Source organism: Lampetra fluviatilis, chromosome 65 (genome assembly GCF_964198595.1).
Source record: "Lampetra fluviatilis chromosome 65, kcLamFluv1.1, whole genome shotgun sequence".
Classification (NCBI taxonomy): Eukaryota; Metazoa; Chordata; class Hyperoartia; order Petromyzontiformes; family Petromyzontidae; genus Lampetra; species Lampetra fluviatilis.
In genome coordinates, this window is record NC_136339.1 from 6,225,025 (window position 1) to 6,244,369 (window position 19,345).

General features: G+C 53.5%; 1 protein-coding gene across 1 annotated transcript; it reads right to left on the reverse strand.

Moving 5' to 3' along the window:
• Window positions 1–7,283: 7,283 nt before the first annotated feature.
• On the reverse strand, window positions 7,284–16,033 carry LOC144952045 (gap junction alpha-3 protein-like). Its single transcript, XM_078882437.1, has 3 exons — window positions 15,620–16,033; window positions 8,905–9,165; window positions 7,284–7,658 (listed from the first exon to the last, which is right to left on the reverse strand). The coding sequence occupies exons 1-3, from the start codon at window positions 16,031–16,033 to the stop codon at window positions 7,284–7,286; spliced, it is 1,050 nt and encodes a 349-aa protein (XP_078738563.1).
• Between the last annotated feature and the right edge of the window lie 3,312 nt (window positions 16,034–19,345).

The window sequence follows — 19,345 nt, forward strand, 5'->3', positions numbered from 1 at the left end:
CAAATGCAAACAATACAATTATCAGAGTTGTTTTTTTTATTTTTTGTTTGCATTTCACTGCAAGTATTGTGGTTAATGTAAGCATGATTCCTTGCAAAAGGTGTCAGTTTTGTTGCCAGAAAAAAGGGGAAACCCCCTATTAGTATATTTTAGTACTGGCAAAGGAGGTCCCATGACGAAAAGTTTTGAAGTTGAAGAGTTGGGTATTAATCAAGGATGGAATTGATGGATCACTCGGTCAGGTTGCAGGCTACGCTTAAGAAAATGGATACACCAGTAGTGAACCGGTGTGTCGAGGGCAAGTTTTCTGAATGCACACGTGTGACAAGTTGCGAAAAAAACATTTTCAAAGCACTCAAACTATCATCATGTATTGCTAGTAAATGGCTTTAAACATCGAAAAAGTCGGATTGTCTTTTTTTTTGGGAGTGCACGATATTTAAAGATGTGCCATTCACAGAGCCTCATGCCTGATGAGCCTGTTCAGCGTGCTTTTGTGTGCTTTTAGGGAATAACACTTCACAATTGTGGGTTGATTTATTCTAACGATATGGATTTAAACGTTTCGCCAAGCCGATGGAGAAACGTTTGACAACGCGACAATGAAACGAAATGGCGACGCAAACGGCTGTTTGCGCCACCACAATCCCCCTTGACCATTTTTCCTTCCACGCATATACAAACGCCCCCATTACTTGCTGAAAACATCTTAATGAATAGAGGATCGCAGAGCGTGGGCAATTGGTGCAGGCTCGCCCGCTGCCTGGCTCCTTTCCAGGTCGTCTGGTTCATCCACTCCTCGGTCGTTCTCTCTCTTGAAGCGTGGGAGAATATCGTGGCGTGTTACAAGTTGCAATGATTTTATTGTTTTACTTGACGACAGACAGAACGCAGAATGTGTCGTTGATATTTGCTTTGTTGAGATTGGCATTTACGTTATAATTACTTGCGAAACATCGTACCCGGATTGTAAATGTCGTGGGTTTACTCTCCAACACACCCGGTGGTGCTGTACTAGTAACAAATTGGCACGTTCCGTTTCCGCGACGAAATCTAACTCAAAAAAACCTCGTGGATTTATTGACGAATTGGAGCTATCAAACTGATTTTTTTTTGCACAAGTAACCACACCAACATTTTAATGGCAGATAACGTTTTACAGCAAAAAAGTAAGCAGAGCTTCGGCAGGACGTGTCGTGGTTAGAACGACGCGTTACAGATTGAACTGCACTCATCGTGATCGATGCATTAGAGTGAACCACGTTCACAAGGAACGACGCGTTACAGATTGAACTGCACTCATAACGATCGATGCATCAGAGTGAACCACGTTCACAAGAAACGGCGCGTTGCAGAGTGAACACCAGCCACGCGTGAAGCGAGGACTTGCCTCACTCCATTTCGGGGAGTACACGAAGGAAAACGACAAAGCGAAGGAGAAAAGAAAGCAATGGAAGGACCCAAAAAACAGAGGCCTAGTTGGGGAAACGTCAAACGTTGGACCGGAGCAGCTGCCACCCGGAATCGGATTCTTCGTCCTGGAGGAATCCGATGCGCTACGAAGCTTCTTTTCGCCAACGTCTCGACAGGAGGATGACTCCGCAGGTGCCAAGGACGTGAGCTCGTGCCGGAGGATACCGACCGGCCGAGTGGCCCTTGAGGGACAGCCATCGAATCGAGTCACGGGGCAAATCTCCTCTCCTGGAGTTGCTTGGACAAACGCGTGCGAATTGAACTTGGGGGATTTTTTTGCAACCTCCGACATGGCCACTGTGAACCTCCGGACAGAGAGAGAGAGACGCACCCAGTACCGGAACTTGAAACCCAAGCACTTAATTAGCTCTAAACCAGACATTATGAACCTCCCGAGAGAGGGGGGGGAGGGGCGGCGGGCCCCCACGCCAGAGGTCGCAACCGGGTACCCGATACCCGTACCCTACGCGATACACGGCTACCCGTACCCGGCCGGGTACGGGTACCCGTTTGCGACCCTGGTGCGGCCGAGTACGGGTAGGCCGTGAGTCACTGGTGGGTAGGCCGTGAGTCACTGGTGAGTAACCGTTTGTCACTCATTTCGGGTAGGGTACAGGTAGGGAACGGGTACCCGTTTGCGACCCTGGTGCGGCCGGGTACGAGTACGGGTAAGGAATCAAAACCCGTTTGCGACCTCTGCCCCACGCCCAGGATTCAAACCCGGCGTCTGGGCAGTGCTCGACGCGGCCATTGTGAACCCACTGAGAAACAAACAGGCAGCCAGCCTCAGAGGTCTCTAAGCCAGAAGCTCAGCGGTGCTGGCTGTGTCTCCGACACGGCCACTGGACGGGGGGACCCCTTCTAGAAAGCCGATCGCTCAATCGCAGGCTGTCCAACCCCAGCCATTATGGACCACCTGAGACAGAGAGAGAGAGAGAAACACAGGCACACAGATACCCAGGGCTCAAACCGATGTCTCAGGCCGGTGCCGATTCAACTCAACTCAGTCCCACTCGACGAGACAACAACAAAAACCCACACCCGGGTCTCGAACCTAGGCATCTCGGCGACACGGGGCCATCGTGAAACTTGCGCCGGTCCTTCAAACGGCGAGGTCATCCAAGCGGCTCCTGCCGTTGCTGCTGCCACCGCCGCTGCTGCGGCTGTGGGGGGGCTCCTGAATGTGCATGTGCAGGGGGAAGGGGGGCAGGGGCAGGGGCATCGTGGGGGGCAAGGGCAGCCGGGGGAAGCCAGGCGCCGTGGCTAGGGGCAGCTGCCCGGCGGGGGAGCTCCTCGTCGCTTGCTGAGACATCGTCATCCCCGTAGAAGCGGAGGGCTCGTCCCACAGGGTGTCGAACGTGGAGCGGCCAGTGTCTGTTGGGAGGGGGTCAGGGGTCGGCAGGTCATCAGTAGGAGCTACACTGAACCAAGCTAATTGAGTTTACCACAGAGGTCGCAACCGGGTACCCGATACCCATACCCTACCCGATACCCGGCTACCCGTACCCGGCCGGGTACGGGTAGGCCGTGAGTCACTGGTGAGTAACCGTTTGTCACTCATTTCCCAACGTCTTGTCTCTTCTCACAATTCAAGTTGCTAGAATCAACCCACCCGCGCCTGCAACATAGCTTCATCCCAGAGGTCGCAATCAGGTATCCGATACCCGTACCCTAACCAATACCCGGCTACCCGTACCGGGTACGGGTAAGGAATCAAAACCCGTTAGCGACCTCTGGTTTACCAGAGATCCACAGACCCACAGACTCGCACAGACACACACAGACCCACGCAGAGAACCACACAGACCTACGCAAAGACCCACAGACGCACAAAGACCCACAGACGCGCAGAGACCCACAGACCCACGCAGAGACCCACAGACGCACACAGACCCACAGACACACAAAGGCCCACAGACACAGACCCACAGACACACAAAGACCCACAGACCCGCGCAGAGACCCACAGACACAAAGACTCACAAACACACAGACCCACGCAGAGACCCACAGACACACACCCACAGACACACACAGACCCACAAAGACCCACAGACCCGCGCAGAGACCCACAGACACAAAAGACTCACACTCGCACAGACCCACAGACACACACAGACCCACGCAGAGACCCACAGACACACACAGACCCACACAGACCCACAGACACACACAGACACACACAGACCCACAGACACACACAGACCCACGCAGAGACCCACAGACACACACAGACCCACAGAGACCCACAGACACACACAGACCCACACAGACCCACAGACACACACAGACCCACACAGACCCACAGACACACACAGACCCACGCAGAGACCCACAGACACACACAGACCCACAGACACACACAGACACACACAGACCCACAGACAGACACACAGACCCGCGCAGAGACCCACAGACACAAAGATCCACAGACCCGCACAGAGACCCACAGACGCACACAGACCCACAGACCCACGCAGCGCCCCACAGAACGCACATAGCCCCACAGACTCGCGAACGGACCCAGAATGGAGATGCCAAGAGACAAAATCGAGGCGGTTCCAAACAGTTTGGGGCCGCTCCGCTAAATGCTTTTCCCTGCGAATTGTATCCGCCCACGCCGCTGCCGGCAGAATGGGCTCCACTCGAGTCACCGCTAGAGGGCGCGCTGGCCTACTCAGCGCCCCGTCGGTGGTGCGTGGGTGCGTGGGTTGTGCGTGGGTGGTGCGTGGGTGGTGAGTGGGTGGGTGGTGCGTGGGTGGGTGGTGCGTGGGTGGATGGTGCGTGGGTGGTGAAGGGGTGGTGCGTGAGTGGTGCGTGGGTGGAGCGTGGGTTGTGAAGGGGTGGTGCGTGGGTAGTGAAGGGGTGGTGCGTGAGTGGTGCGTGGGTGGTGCGTGGGTGGTGTGTGGGTGGTGCATGGTGCGTGGGTGGTGAAGGGGTGGTGCGTGGGTGGTGAAGGGGTGGTGCGTGAGTGGTGTGTGGGTGGTGCGTGGGTGGTGCGTGAGTGGTGCGTGGGTGGTGCGTGGGTGGTGCGTGGGTGGTGAAGGGGGGGCGTGGGTGGTGAAGGGGTGGTGCGTGAGTGGTGCGTGGGTGGTGCGTGGGTGGTGCGTGAGTGGTGCGTGGGTGGTGCGTGGGTGGTGCGTGAGTGGTGCGTGGGTGGTGAAGGGGGGTGCGTGGGTGGTGAAGGGGTGGTGCGTGGGTGGTGCGTGGGTGGTGAAGGGGGGTGGTGGGTGGTGAAGGGGTGGTGCGTGAGTGGTGCGTGGGTGGTGCGTGAGTGGTGCGTGGGTGGTGAAGGGGGGTGCGTGGGTGGTGAAGGGGTGGTGCGTGGGTGGTGCGTGGGTGGTGAAGGGGGGTGGTGGGTGGTGAAGGGGTGGTGCGTGAGTGGTGCGTGGGTGGTGCGTGGGTGGTGCGTGAGTGGTGCGTGGGTGGTGCGTGGGTGGTGAAGGGGGGTGCGTGGGTGGTGAAAGGGTGGTGCGTGAGTGGTGCGTGGGTGGTGAAGGGGGGTGCGTGGGTGGTGAAGGGGTGGTGCGTGAGTGGTGCGTGGGTGGTGCGTGAGTGGTGCGTGGGTGGTGCGTGGGTGGTGCGTGAGTGGTGCGTGGTGAAGGGGGGTGCGTGGGTGGTGAAGGGGTGGTGCGTGGGTGGTGCGTGGGTGGTGAAGGGGGGTGGTGGGTGGTGCGTGGGTGGTGCGTGGGTGGTGCATGGGTGGTGCGTGGGTGGGTGGTGAAGGGGTGGTGCGTGGGTGGTGCGTGGGTGCGTGGGTGGTGAAGGGGTGGTGCGTGGGTGGTGCGAGGGTGATGCGTGGTGCGCTAGAGGGCGCGTTGGCCTACTCATCCACACCGGGCCACACGTCTTGGATGAGGTGTCAGGACCCGCACTTTATCCCGCCGCACGCGGACCTGCCGATCGAGTGAGCGAGGTGGGCCCATCGACGCTGCTCGATGGACGGAGGCGCCCAGGAGAGATGGAATCGGAGTGGCTCTCTCTGGCTTCCCAGTTCAGCGTGCCGATAGTTTCACCGCTGGGCACATTTTTATCTGAACAGAATACACCAGGCGGTGTCTACACTGGTGGAGCCAGTGGGGGGGGGGGGGGGTGGCACGTGCCCCCCCCCCCCCCCAATGATCCGATCGAAATCCCTATTTTCGATCGGATCATTGGGGTTTATTAGTAATAATTGGGCATTTTGCGACCCCCATTGCCACTGTGTAGCATATTATTACCTGCCAAGGACTCTATGAGATGATAGGACAATAGTCTGAGTCCATAATTGGCAATAAGTAACGGCAAAGCGGTTATAGGTGACTCACGGAATTGTGCGCAGTTGCATTTCCAGAACACGACTTCCCTGAAGGCATCAACACCTCCAGCGAGCGCGATGCCGATCGCACAACGCGGTTCGAATTCGACCCTCGATCGATGGCTGCGCCATCGCCGCACATGCGTCGAATAAAAAGCAAGGGACAAGTCCTTACTTAGCAACAACTCCTTACTTAGCAACAACTCCTCTATCATGTTTCATTGCTGGAGGGGTTGCCCCCCACTACCGAGAAAATCCTGGCTCTGCCATAGGGTGTACACGGATCGCCTGAAACGTCGAGCACTCGCAAATAACGCGACGAGCTGTGAACGAAATTTCGATTTAAAGCTTTCGTGACTGCAGGGATTCATCTTGAACATAAGGCAGACCTGAAACACGGTAGGACAAACACCTCAGACGCTGTCTTTCCGACAGACCTGTTCTTCGCCTGAGGACGGCTGCTTGCGTTGTGGCAGAAACGTCGTGATAATTATTTTATTATGTTTCGATTTAAAGCTTTTGCGACTGCAGGGATTCATCTTCTTGGTTCTTTCGGTAAAGTCACGTAGAAGGGAAATAATAAAATAATAAAAATAAAACATAATAAAATACAATTCTCACGACGTTTCGGCCACAACGCAAGCAGCCGTCGTGAGAATATTTTATTATGTTTTATTTTTATTATTTTATTATTTCCCTTCTACGTGACTTTACCGAAAGAACCAAGAAGAGCTGTGAACGAGCAGCAACAGCTCATCATGTGACAGCCAAACCTCCTATACGACGGCGCTCCAGATGCATTCTGGGTAGTAAAGGGAGCACTGTACGTGAACAATGTCTCTTTGGTTCTTTCGGTAAAGTGACGTATAAAGATAAAATAATAAATTAAATACTAGCATACGACGTTTCGATTGCAACACAAGCAATCATCATCAGGTATGAATGGAATAGAAACACAAATCTAGTATACTTAGAAATGTAATGCAATACAACAGAGAGTCGGGTAACATAACAGTCAACACCCTACCTGGTTGATTACGTTCTTCCTGAGAATGCTAAATTTGAGAGAGAGATAAAACACAGAACCAGAGACATATAGACAGACATATAAGCAGACATATATCACAGAGATACATAGAGAGAGAACAAACATAGGCACACAGAGAAACCACGCCTCTGTGTCGAGGCCTTAAATAGAGGGCGGGGGCGGAGAGAGAGGGAGGGGTTAGAGAAATTAGCATGTCAATGAGTAGCATGGTGAGTGGTACGTCGTATGCTAATATTTAATTTATTATTTTCTCTTTATACGTCACTTTACCGAAAGAACCAAAGAGTAATTCCTGCAGTCACGAAAGCTCCAAATTAAGTGTGAACAATGTCCGCAGGAGGCCATTGTGACGTCGCCAAAGACGCGACCCCTACGGGCAAGGCCACGCCTACCCCGCCACCTCCACGCTAACTGTTACCAATGTTCTCTCCCGAGGACGAAGAGCGTTATAACGAGTCAACGGCGCTATAGGAGGCGGCGACTCCGCGTGGGTAACGCCTGTGACGCGTGCGAGCCGTCGTTCGTCTCACCGAATTCGGACGCAAACATTGTTGGCCAGTCCTGCCGGCGGTACGGTGGAGCCGCCGCGGTGAGGTAGGCCTCATCTTGTCCACCTCCTCCTCCTCGTTCAGCCGTCTCGTCTCCTTCGCGAGCGCTCGCCCACGGAAGGCCCGGAGCCTGCGGGGGCCTGGGTTCGACTCCCGGTTGCTGGGAGCGGTGGTTCTTTGCGGGCGGAGGTGGCGGAGGAGTCTTGTGCTGCTCGGAATAATCGGGGACCTCATAGGTGGGTTCTCGGTAGTTGATGCTGCGCGTGAACGCTTTCCAGCCGAGGTGGTACACCTGTGCAAGTCGACACACGAGAGAAAAGGTGTCCCCCACCCACCACCACTATCCGTGTGTAGCCTTCAACAGACTGCTGGGGCAAGATGCTGTCTCGGTCATGTCAACACGTGAAGGCGAGTGGCCAGTGCCCCACGCTCGGCCACCTTGATAACAAGACGCTGAAGTTTAGCAGCGATTCGAGATTTGAAGTTTTCGTGACTGCAAGGATCCATACTTGTTGTGTTTTTTCGGTAAAGTCACGTGGGTGAAAATAAAAATTATAGAAATAATAATAGAAATAAAATAATAAATCACGACGTTTCGGAGGCAACACAAGTCTCCGTTATTAATTCTAGATTTGAAGCTTTCGTGACTGCAAGGATTCATACTTTTTGGGTTTTTTCGGTAAAGTCACGTGGGTGAAAACAATAAAATAAATAAATGAAAACAACTAAATTGAATCACAACGTTTCGGAGGCAACACAAGCCTCCCTCATCAGGTGTAAAAAGTTATTTACAAATCGCGTCATTTATTCACTCCAGCAATTGTGCTGTGGCTGTTCCACCTGAAGACGGAGGCTTGTGTTGCTTCTGAAACGTCGTGATTTAATTGAGTTTTCGATTTAAAGCTTTCGTGACTGCAGGGATTAATCTTCTTGGTTCTTTCGGTAAAGTCACGTAGAAGGGAAGTAATAAAATAATAAAAATAAAACATAATAAATTATAATAAAATAATTATTTTATTATGTTTTATTTTTCTTATTTTATTACTTCCCTTCTACGTGACTTTACCGAAAGAACCAAGAAGTTGTTTTCATTTGTTTTCCCTACGTGACTTTAGCAGCGAATTTTTATTTTATTATAATTTTAGTTTTTTTCGGTAAAGTCACGTAGGTAAAAAATAAAAATAATAAAAGTTAAATCAAAATCACGACGTTTCGGAGGCAACACAGCAGCAGGCATCAGGGTCGGGATCGAACCCACGACCTCCTGCACACCAGGCGAGGTAGTTAACATCTCCTAGCTACCGTGATGATGAGAGAGAGACGCAAACTCCAAATATACAGCAGCAGGCGTCAGGGTCGGGATCGAACCCACGACCTCCTGCAGACCAGGCGAGGTAGTTAACATCTCCTATCCACCACCGCCACCACCACCACCACCACTGCCACCACCGCCACCACCACCACCGCCGCCACCACCGCCGCCACCACCACCGCCACCACCACCACCGCCACCACCACCACCCATCACCGCTCCTCGCCTCGGCCAAGTTGAGCGCCAGCGAGATCGCCGACACGGCCATCATGAAGACGATGAAGATGTTCTTCTCGGTGGGACGCGACAGGAAGCAGTCGACGGCGTTGGGGCAGGGCCAGCGCTCGCAGCGGTAGAGGGGCCGCAGCAGGAGGCCGTAGAGGCCGTACTGGCCCAGCGAGAAGCACAGCTCCAGGGCGCAGCGCAGAGACACGCACAGCACGTAGGTCCTGAGCAGCGCTCCGCGGAGGCGGACGGGAGGAGCCTCCTGCGTGCGAGGGGGGACGGCGGGGGCAGAGTGGGGGGGGGGGATGGGTGGGTGGTGCGTGGGTGGTGAAGGGGGGTGCGTGGGTGGTGAAGGGTGGTGCGTGGGTGGTGAAGGGGGGTGCGTGGGTGGTGAAGGGGGTGCGTGGGTGGTGAAGGGGGGTGCGTTGGTGGTGAAGGGTGGTACGTGGGTGGTGAAGGGGGTGCGTGGGTGGTGAAGGGGGGTGCGTTGGTGGTGAAGGGTGGTACGTGGGTGGTGAAGGGGGGTGCGTGGGTGGTGAAGGGTGGTGCGTGGGTGGTGAAGGGGGTGCGTGGGTGGTGAAGGGGGGTGCGTTGGTGGTGAAGGGTGGTACGTGGGTGGTGAAGGGGGGTGCGTGGGTGGTGAAGGGGTGGTGCGTGAGTGGTGAAGGGGTGGTGCGTGGGTGGTGAAGGGGGGTGCGTTGGTGGTGAAGGGTGGTGCGTGGGTGGTGAAGGGGGGTGCGTGGGTGGTGAAGGGGGTGCGTGGGTGGTGAAGGGGTGCGTGGGTGGTGCGTGGGTGGGTGGTGCGTGGGTGGTGCGTGGGTGGTGAAGGGGTGGTGAGTGGTGCGTGGGTGGTGCGTGGGGGTGCGTGGTGCGTGGGTGGTGAAGGGGTGGTGCGTGGGTGGTGCGTGGGTGGTGAAGGGGTGGTGCGTGGGTGGTGAAGGGGTGGTGCGTGAGTGGTGAAGGGGTGGTGCGTGGGTGGTGAAGGGGGGTGCGTTGGTGGTGAAGGGTGGTGCGTGGGTGGTGAAGGGGGGTGCGTGGGTGGTGAAGGGGGGTGCGTGGGTGGTGAAGGGGTGGTGCGTGGGTGGTGAAGGGGTGGTGCGTGAGTGGTGAAGGGGTGGTGCGTGGGTGGTGAAGGGGGGTGCGTTGGTGGTGAAGGGTGGTGCGTGGGTGGTGAAGGGGGGTGCGTGGGTGGTGAAGGGGGTGCGTGGGTGGTGAAGGGGTGCGTGGGTGGTGCGTGGGTGGGTGGTGCGTGGGTGGTGCGTGGGTGGTGAAGGGGTGGTGAGTGGTGCGTGGGTGGTGCGTGGGGGTGCGTGGTGCGTGGGTGGTGAAGGGGTGGTGCGTGGGTGGTGCGTGGGTGGTGAAGGGGTGGTGCGTGGGTGGTGAAGGGGTGGTGCGTGAGTGGTGAAGGGGTGGTGCGTGGGTGGTGCGTGGGTGGTGAAGGGGTGGTGCGTGAGTGGTGAAGGGGTGGTGCGTGAGTGGTGAAGGGGTGGTGCGTGGGTGGTGAAGGGGTGGTGCGTGGGTGGTCTTCCTCCTCTCGTCCTGTGCGCTCTCACAGTGCATCACTCATGAGGGGGGGGGAGCAGAGATTCCACTGTTGTTGTTGTTGTTTGTTGTTGTTTGTTGTTGTTGTTGTTTGTTGTTGTTGGTTGTTGTTGGTTGTTAAGGCAAGTACAGAGTGACGGACATAGTCTACAGACCTGTCAGCCGACTGAAAACTAATGTCATTAGAACTGCTTCTTGTGCTTATCCATAACAGGGTTTTTTAATAGGTTAGATCGTGTAAATATATAAATGTGTCGCTAAACCCGCCACCACCCGACACAACCAATTAGTGAGATGTGTCACGGAAACAGAACAGCGCTAATTCGCTGCTAATGCAGCACACCGATGTGTCGGAGAGTCAAACCCACAACATTTACAATCCCATAACAATTGTAAATGTTGATAATTGGTTTTTTACCCTTTTATCTGGCAACAAAACTGACACCTTTTTTTACGAGGAATCATGTTTGCATAGACCACAATACCTGCAGTCATAAGCAAACAAAAAAAACATAACTGATAATGTATGCACTGTCCTTGAGTTATGTTTTTTGTTTGCATTATGACTGCAGGTATTGTGGTCTATGCAAACATGACTCCTCATAAAAAAAGGTGTCAGTTTTGTTGCCAGATAAAAGGGTAAAAAACCAATTATCATATTGTTCTACTGGCAAATGAGGTTTCAATGATGTGAATTGTAAATGTTGTAGTGGGTTTACCCTCCAACACACCACCGGTTAGTGCTGTACTCATAGCGAATTGTCACATTTTCTTGACGTGACAACCTTTCACTATCGATTTAAAGCTTTCATGACTGCAGGGATTCATCTTCTTGGTTCTTTCGGTAAAGTCACGTAGAAAGGAAATAATAAAATAATAAAAATAAAACATAATAAAATAATTCTCACGACGTTTCTGCCACAACGCATGCTAACCCTACTCCCTCCCTTTGATGCTGCTAATCCTGCATAATGCACGGCCATATTATGACTTTGAAACCCCCCGCCCACCTCCTACGCATTCCACAAGTAGTGACTAATCGCATATCTGCATTTCCCATAAATATGCAAAATTCCTCTTGATATGCAAATTCTTTTGTCAAGGCGCTCTTCCCCCTCCAACCCAGCTTAAATATACGCTCCAAGCCTGGTGGTGTTTCATTCAGACGCTGTCTTTCCGACAGACCTGTTCTTCACCTGAGGACGGCTGCTTGCGTTGTGGCCGAAACGTCGTGAGAATTATTTTTTAATGTTTTATTTTATTTATTTATTTACTTTTATTTCCCTTCTACGTGACTTTACCGAAAGAACCAAGAAGACGAACCTTTCACTAATTGCCTGTGCCCGGTGTTGGCGGCTTCACCGACAGACACATTTATACATTTTACGCGATCTAACCCAAAGAACCTCTACTGTGGATCAGATTGGTGGCGACAGTCCTGCTGCTGCTACGTGTCCCACCGCATCTCCGATTAGCACGGTTACGCTACGCGAGGTGTCAAAGAAGTTCAGCGTACAATAGCACAAATTCGCGTCGTGTATTTTTAAACGACGAGAGTGTGGCGGTAATGAAGATGACGATAGCGGAGGGCCATCTGGACTGGGGAGCGGTGGCGCAGCGGTTAGCGCTACGCCGCACTGCGAACCCGGGTTCGATTCCCGCTCACGGCCACCAACGCCGGTGACGATTATCTGAACCGGTCCTGGGCCTCCCCCCCTAGGTCGACTCAGCCTCAAATGAGTACCTGATGCGGTGTGTAAAATATCGTCACATGCCCCAGCAGTCTGCTAATGCTAAACGGGGCAATCTTTGTCTTCGCCAGGAGAGAGAGAGAGAGACGGAGATGGATCAGCTACGCCAACATCAGTGACCTCTGAATTATCGATTTGCACCGCGGGTGACCACTTATCGTGGTCTTCCCTCTGTCACGAGGCATCCGCTGTCCTGGTAAATCGGTGAATCATCTTTCGAGGAACTTTATGAGCTCTGGTTATTGTCCGCTGCGTAACGATCTCAATAATCGCAACAGCACGCCGCGCAAGTCAATGGATGTCGCACATAATCTAATCTAAATTTCGATTTAAAGCTTTCGTGACTGCAGGAATTCATCTTCTTGGTTCTTTCGGTAAAGTCACGTAGAAGGGAAGTAATAAAATAATAAAAATAAAACATAATGAAATAATATAATATAATAAAATAATAATAAAATAATAATATTTTATTTTATTATGTTTTGTTTTTATTATTTTATTACTTCCCTTCTACGTGACTTTACCGAAAGAACCAAGAAGATAATCTAATCTAATTGTATATTTATAGAGATCGCCTTCGCGCAAGGCGCTTGACATTGCCGACTCAATGATGACAGAATGGAACGATGCAGTCGACTGGGGCGGTATTGAGGAGTGAGTCGCCGCAGCCACCCAGGGGGTGCTCTAGGGGAGGGACGGGAAGGATTGGAGGGGCGAGGGGAGGGAAGAGAATGGACGAGAGATGTACTCCCCACGCTACCACGGCAAGTGTTTTTGGCCGCCATTGTGGCTATGAGATGTTAACTACCTCGCCTGGTATACAGGAGGTCGTGGGATCGATCCCGACCCTGACACCTGCTGCTATATATTTGGAGTTTGCGTGTCTCTCTCTCTCTCTCCCATCATCATCACGGTGGCTAGGAGATGTTAACTACCTCGCCTGGTATATAGGAGGTCGTGGGTTCGATCCCGACCCTGACGCCTGCGGTATTGTTGGAATCTGTGTGTCTCTCTCTCTCTCCCATCATCATCACGGTGGCTAGGAGATGTTAACTACCTCGCCTGGTATACAGGAGGTCGTGGGATCGATCCCGACCTTGACGCCTGTTGTATATTTGGAGTTTGCGTGTCTCTCTCTCTCCCATTATTATCACGGTGGCTATGAGATGTTAACTACCTCGCCTGGTATATAGGAGGTCGTGGGTTCGATCCCGACCCTGACGCCTGCGGTATTGTTGGAATCTGTGTGTCTCTCTCTCTCTCCCATCATCATCACGGTGGCTAGGATATGTTAACTACCTCGCCTGGTATACAGGAGGTCGTGGGTTCGATCCCGACCCTGACGCCTGCTGTATTGTTGGAGTTTGCGTGTCTCTCTCCCCGTGGTCGCGTGGATTTTTCTCCGGATCCCCCGGTTTTTCCCCTCCACATTTAGAGGAGACATCTCGCGGTTTGAGTAGTTGGCTGCTATACAGTACCACGTGGCGACGGTAAGCCACTTCGTTGAGCTATCATTTGGCATAGTCAGGTCGCTTTTGAAAACGAGCTATACAGTTCTGTGGGGCCTTACCTAGTAAATAAAATAGTAACATTTTAGTTTAGCCTACGGAGAATAGGTTTCCCCTTTTTATGGCAACACAACAGGTGTTAACGATTTCGATTTAAAGCTTTTGTGACTGCAGGGATTCATCTTCTTGGTTCTTTCGGTAAAGTCACGTAGAAGGGAAATAATCAAATAATAAAAATAAAACATAATACAATAATTCTCACGACGTTTCGGCCACAACGCAAACAGCCGTCCTCAGGTGAAGAACAGGTCTGTCGAGAAGACAGCGTCTGAATGAAGTCTGGGGTGTGGCCGAAACGTCGTGAGAATTGTATTTTATTATGTTTTATTTTTATTATTTTATTATTTCCATTCTACGTGACTTTACCGAAAGAACCAAAAAGAGTCAAATTTTAGTTTAGCCTACGGAGAATAGGTTTTCCCCCACCTCCTCTCCCCTCCCCTGTGCAGTGATGAGTCTATGGTGCAGTGATGAGTCTATGGTGCATTGATGAGTCTATGGTGCAGTGTTGAATTTATGGTGCAGTGTTGAGTCTATGGTGCAGTGTTGAGTCTATGGTGCGGTGATGAGTCTATGGTGCAGTGTAGAGTCTATGGTGCAGTGTTGAGTCTATGGTGCAGTGATGAGTCTATGGTACAGTGTTGAGTCTATGGTGCAGTGATGAGTCTATGGTGCAGTGTTGAGTCTATGGTGCAGTGATGAGTCTATGGTGCAGTGATGAGTCTATGGTGCAGTGATGAGTTTATGGTGCAGTGATGAGTCTATGGTGCAGTGATGAGTCTATGGTGCAGTGATGAGTCTATGGTGCAGTGATGAGTCTATGGTACAGTGTTGAGTCTATGGTGCAGTGATGAGTCTATGGTGCAGTGTTGAGTCTATGGTGCAGTGTTGAGTCTATGGTGCAGTGATGAGTCTATGGTGCAGTGTTGAATCTATGGTGCAGTGTTGAGTCTATGGTGCAGTGTTGAGTCTATGGTGCGGTGATGAGTCTATGGTGCAGTGTTGAGTCTATGGTGCAGTGTTGAGTCTATGGTGCAGTGATGAGTCTATGGTACAGTGTTGAGTCTATGGTGCAGTGATGAGTCTATGGTGCAGTGATGAGTCTATGGTGCAGTGATGAGTCTATGGTGCAGTGTTGAGTCTATGGTGCAGTGTTGAGTCTATGGTGCAGTGATGAGTCTATGGTGCAGTGATGAGTCTATGGTGCAGTGATGAGTCTATGGTACAGTGTTGAGTCTATGGTGCAGTGATGAGTCTATGGTGCAGTGATGAGTCTATGGTACAGTGTTGAGTCTATGGTGCAGTGATGAGTCTATGGTGCAGTGTTGAGTCTATGGTGCAGTGATGAGTCTATGGTGCAGTGTTGAGTCTATGGTGCAGTGATGAGTCTATGGTGCAGTGATGAGTCTATGGTGCAGTGTTGAGTCTATGGTGCAGTGATGAGTCTATGGTGCAGTGTTGAGTCTATGGTGCAGTGTTGAGTCTATGGTGCAGAGATGAGTCTATTGTGCAGTGTTGAGTCTATGGTGCAGTGATGAGTCTATGGTGCAGTGATGAGTCTATGGTGCAGTGTTGAGTCTATGGTGCAGTGATGAATCTATGGTGCAGTGTTGAGTCTATGGTGCAGTGTCGAGTCTATGGTGCAGTGATGAGTCTATTGTGAAGACTCAACACTGCACCATAGACTGTTTGTTGCTGTCCTTCCCCCACACCTCCGATGAGCACGGTTGGCTACGTACGATGGTGCCATAGAAGTTCAACACACGCAACATAATAACATCATCACCACCACCACCATCACCACCCCCACCTCCTCTCCCCTTCCCTTGTCTATGCCGTCCTCTCCGCCTTCGACCGCCGCCCCTGCCGAGTCCGCGGCCCTCCCCTCGGCGGCCCCTCTCGTCCTCCCCTCGGCGGCGGCGGCGGCGGCGGCCCTCGCTCGCTTCTCCCTCCTGCGCGCGACCACCCGCGCGCCGTGCAGCACGTGGCCGAGGTATGCGAGCGACGGCGTCGACACGAAGACGATCTGGAGCACCCAGAGGCGCACGTGGGACACGGGGAAGGCGGCGTCGTAGCAGACGTTCTCGCAGCCCGGCTGCAGCGTGTTGCAGTGGAAGTCGGACTGCTCGTCGCCCCACACGCTCTCGGCGGCCGTGCCCAGCACGAGCATGCGGAAGACGAACAGCACCGTGAGCCACACCTTGCCCAGCGCCGTCGAGTGCTCGTGCGCCTGCTCCAGCACGCCTCCCAGCATGCTCCAGTCGCCCATTGTGACGTCAGAGGCAGGGGCGGGGGCGGGCTAAAGGGGACTGGGGTAGACGGATGGGGAGGTAGCGGGTGGGAGATGGGCGTGGAGAGATGGGGAGATGTTCATGGGGGAAATGGTAATGTGGAGATGGTAATGGGGAAATGATAAACAAAGAGATGATCTTCTTGGTTCTTTCGGTAAAGTCACGTAGAAGGGAAATAATAAAATAATACATTAATTCAATACAATTCTCACGAAGTTTCGGCCACAACGCAAGCAGCCGTCCTCAGGTGAAGAACAGGTATGTCGGAAAGACAGCGTCTGAATGAGCACCACAATGGGAAGATGAAATAGACAGATGATAATGGGAAGATTGAATAGATGGTAATGAGAAGATGAAATAGATGATAATGTGAAGATTGAATAGATGGTAATGAGAAGATGAAATAGATGATAATGTGAAGATTGAATAGATGTTAATGGGAAGATGAAATAGAGAGATGGTAATGAGAAGATGAAATAGATGATAATGGGAAGGATGTTCATGGGAGAGATGATAATGGGAGGTGGTGAGGATTCGATGGGGAGTTTGAAGGGGAAGGGCAGTAGCAGCAGGAGGAGGAGAGACACCGGAGAGGGAGGAGGGGGGCGTGGAGATCACGGGAGGGAGAGAGGAGAGAGAGTTCAGATGAAGCGGATGGGTCGGTGGATGATCGGGTGGGTGGTTAGATGGGTGGACGATGGGGTGGGTGAGTGGACGATTGGGTGGGTGGTTAGATGGGTGGACGATTGGGTGGGTCGGTGGGTGGTTGGGTGGGTGGATGAGTGGCTGGGTGAGTGGACGATTGGGTGGGTGGTTAGATGGGTGGACGATTGGGTGGGTGGATGATTGGGTGGGTCGGTGGGTGGTTGGGTGGGTGGATGAGTGGCTGGGTGAGTGGATGATTGGGTGGGTGGTTAGATGGGTGGACGATTGGGTGGGTGGATGAGTGCGTGGGTCGGTGGGTGGTTGGGTGGGTGGATGAGTGGCTGGGTGAGTGGACGATTGGGTGGGTGGTTAGATGGGTGGACGATTAGGTGGGTGGATGATTGGGTGGTTCGGTGGGTGGTTGGGAGGATGAGTGGCTGGGTGAGTGGACGATTGGGTGGGTGATTAGATGGGTGGACGATGGGGTGGGTGGATGATTGGGTGGGTCGGTGGGTGGTTGGGTGGGTGGATGAGTGGCTGGGTGAGTGGACGATTGGGTGAGTGGTTAGATGGGTGGACGATTGGGTGGGTGGATGATTGGGTGGGTCGGTGGGTGGTTGGGTGGGTGGATGAGTGGCTGGGTGAGTGGATGATTGGGTGGGTGGGTGGTTAGATGGGTGGACGATTGGGTGGGTGGATGAGTGCGTGGGTCGGTGGGTGGTTGGGTGGGTGGATGAGTGGCTGGGTGAGTGGACGATTGGGTGGGTGGTTAGATGGGTGGACGATTAGGTGGGTGGATGATTGGGTGGTTCGGTGGGTGGTTGGGAGGATGAGTGGCTGGGTGAGTGGACGATTGTGTGGGTGATTAGATGGGTGGACGATGGGGTGGGTGGATGATTGGGTGGGTCGGTGGGTGGTTGGGTGGGTGGATGAGTGGCTGGGTGAGTGGACGATTGGGTGAGTGGTTAGATGGGTGGACGATTGGGTGGGTGGATGATTGGGTGGGTCGGTGGGTGGTTGGGTGGGTGGATGAGTGGCTGGGTGAGTGGACGATTGGATGGGTGGTTAGATGGGTGGACGATGGGGTGGGTGGATGATTGAGTGGGTCGGTGGGTGGTTGGGTGGGTGGATGAGTGGCTGGGTGAGTGGACGATTGGGTTAGTGGTTAGATGGGTGGACGATTGGGTGGGTGGATGATTGGGTGGGTCGGTGGGTGGTTGGGTGAGTGGATGAGTGGGTGGGTGAGTGGACGATTGGGTGGGTGGTTAGATGGGTGGACGATTAGGTGGGTGGATGATTGGGTGGGTCGGTGGGTGGTTGGGTGAGTGGATGAGTGGGTGGATGAGTGGACGATTGGGTGGGTGGTTAGATGGGTGGACGATGGGGTGGGTGGATGATTGGGTGGGTCGGTGGATAGTTGGGTGGGTGGGTAGATGAGTGGCTGGGTGAGTGGACGATTGGGTGGGTGGTTAGATGGGTGGACGATGGGGTGGGTGGATGATTGGGTGGGTCGGTGGGTGGCTGGGTGGGTGGGTAGATGAGTGGCTGGGTGAGTGGACAATTGGGTGGGTGGTTAGATGGGTGGACGATGGGGTGGGTGGATGATTGGGTGGGTCGGTGGGTGGTTGGGTGGGTGGATGAGTGGCTGGGTGAGTGGACGATTGGGTGGGTGGTTAGATGGGTGGACGATGGGGTGGGTGGATGATTGGGTGGGTCGGTGGGTGGTTGGGTGGGTGGGTGTATGAGTGGCTGGGTGAGTGGACGATTGGGTAGGTGGTTAGATGGGTGGACGATGGGGTGGGTGGATGATTGGGTGGGTCGGTGGGTGGTTGGGTGGGTGGATGAGTGGCTGGGTGAGTGGACGATTGGGTGAGTGGTTAGATGGGTGGACGATTGGGTGGGTGGATGATTGGGTGGGTCGGTGGGTGGTTGGGTGGGTGGATGAGTGGCTGGGTGAGTGGACGATTGGATGGGTGGTTAGATGGGTGGACGATGGGGTGGGTGGATGATTGAGTGGGTCGGTGGGTGGTTGGGTGGGTGGATGAGTGGCTGGGTGAGTGGACGATTGGGTTAGTGGTTAGATGGGTGGACGATTGGGTGGGTGGATGATTGGGTGGGTCGGTGGGTGGTTGGGTGAGTGGATGAGTGGGTGGGTGAGTGGACGATTGGGTGGGTGGTTAGATGGGTGGACGATTAGGTGGGTGGATGATTGGGTGGGTCGGTGGGTGGTTGGGTGAGTGGATGAGTGGGTGGATGAGTGGACGATTGGGTGGGTGGTTAGATGGGTGGACGATGGGGTGGGTGGATGATTGGGTGGGTCGGTGGATAGTTGGGTGGGTGGGTAGATGAGTGGCTGGGTGAGTGGACGATTGGGTGGGTGGTTAGATGGGTGGACGATGGGGTGGGTGGATGATTGGGTGGGTCGGTGGGTGGTTGGGTGGGTGGGTAGATGAGTGGCTGGGTGAGTGGACAATTGGGTGGGTGGTTAGATGGGTGGACGATGGGGTGGGTGGATGATTGGGTGGGTCGGTGGGTGGTTGGGTGGGTGGATGAGTGGCTGGGTGAGTGGACGATTGGGTGGGTGGTTAGATGGGTGGACGATGGGGTGGGTGGATGATTGGGTGGGTCGGTGGGTGGTTGGGTGG

Coding starts and splice junctions, on each gene's coding strand:
- LOC144952045 (XM_078882437.1), bottom strand. CDS start 16,033: ATGGGCGACTGGAGCATGCTGGGAGGCGTGCTGGAGCAGGCGCACGAG. Junction 9,166..15,619: donor CGGACTCGGCAGGGGCGGCG/GTCGAAGGCGGA, acceptor CCTCGCACGCAG/GAGGCTCCTCCCGTCCGCCT. Junction 7,659..8,904: donor TGGCGCTCAACTTGGCCGAG/GCGAGGAGCGGT, acceptor CGACTTGCACAG/GTGTACCACCTCGGCTGGAA.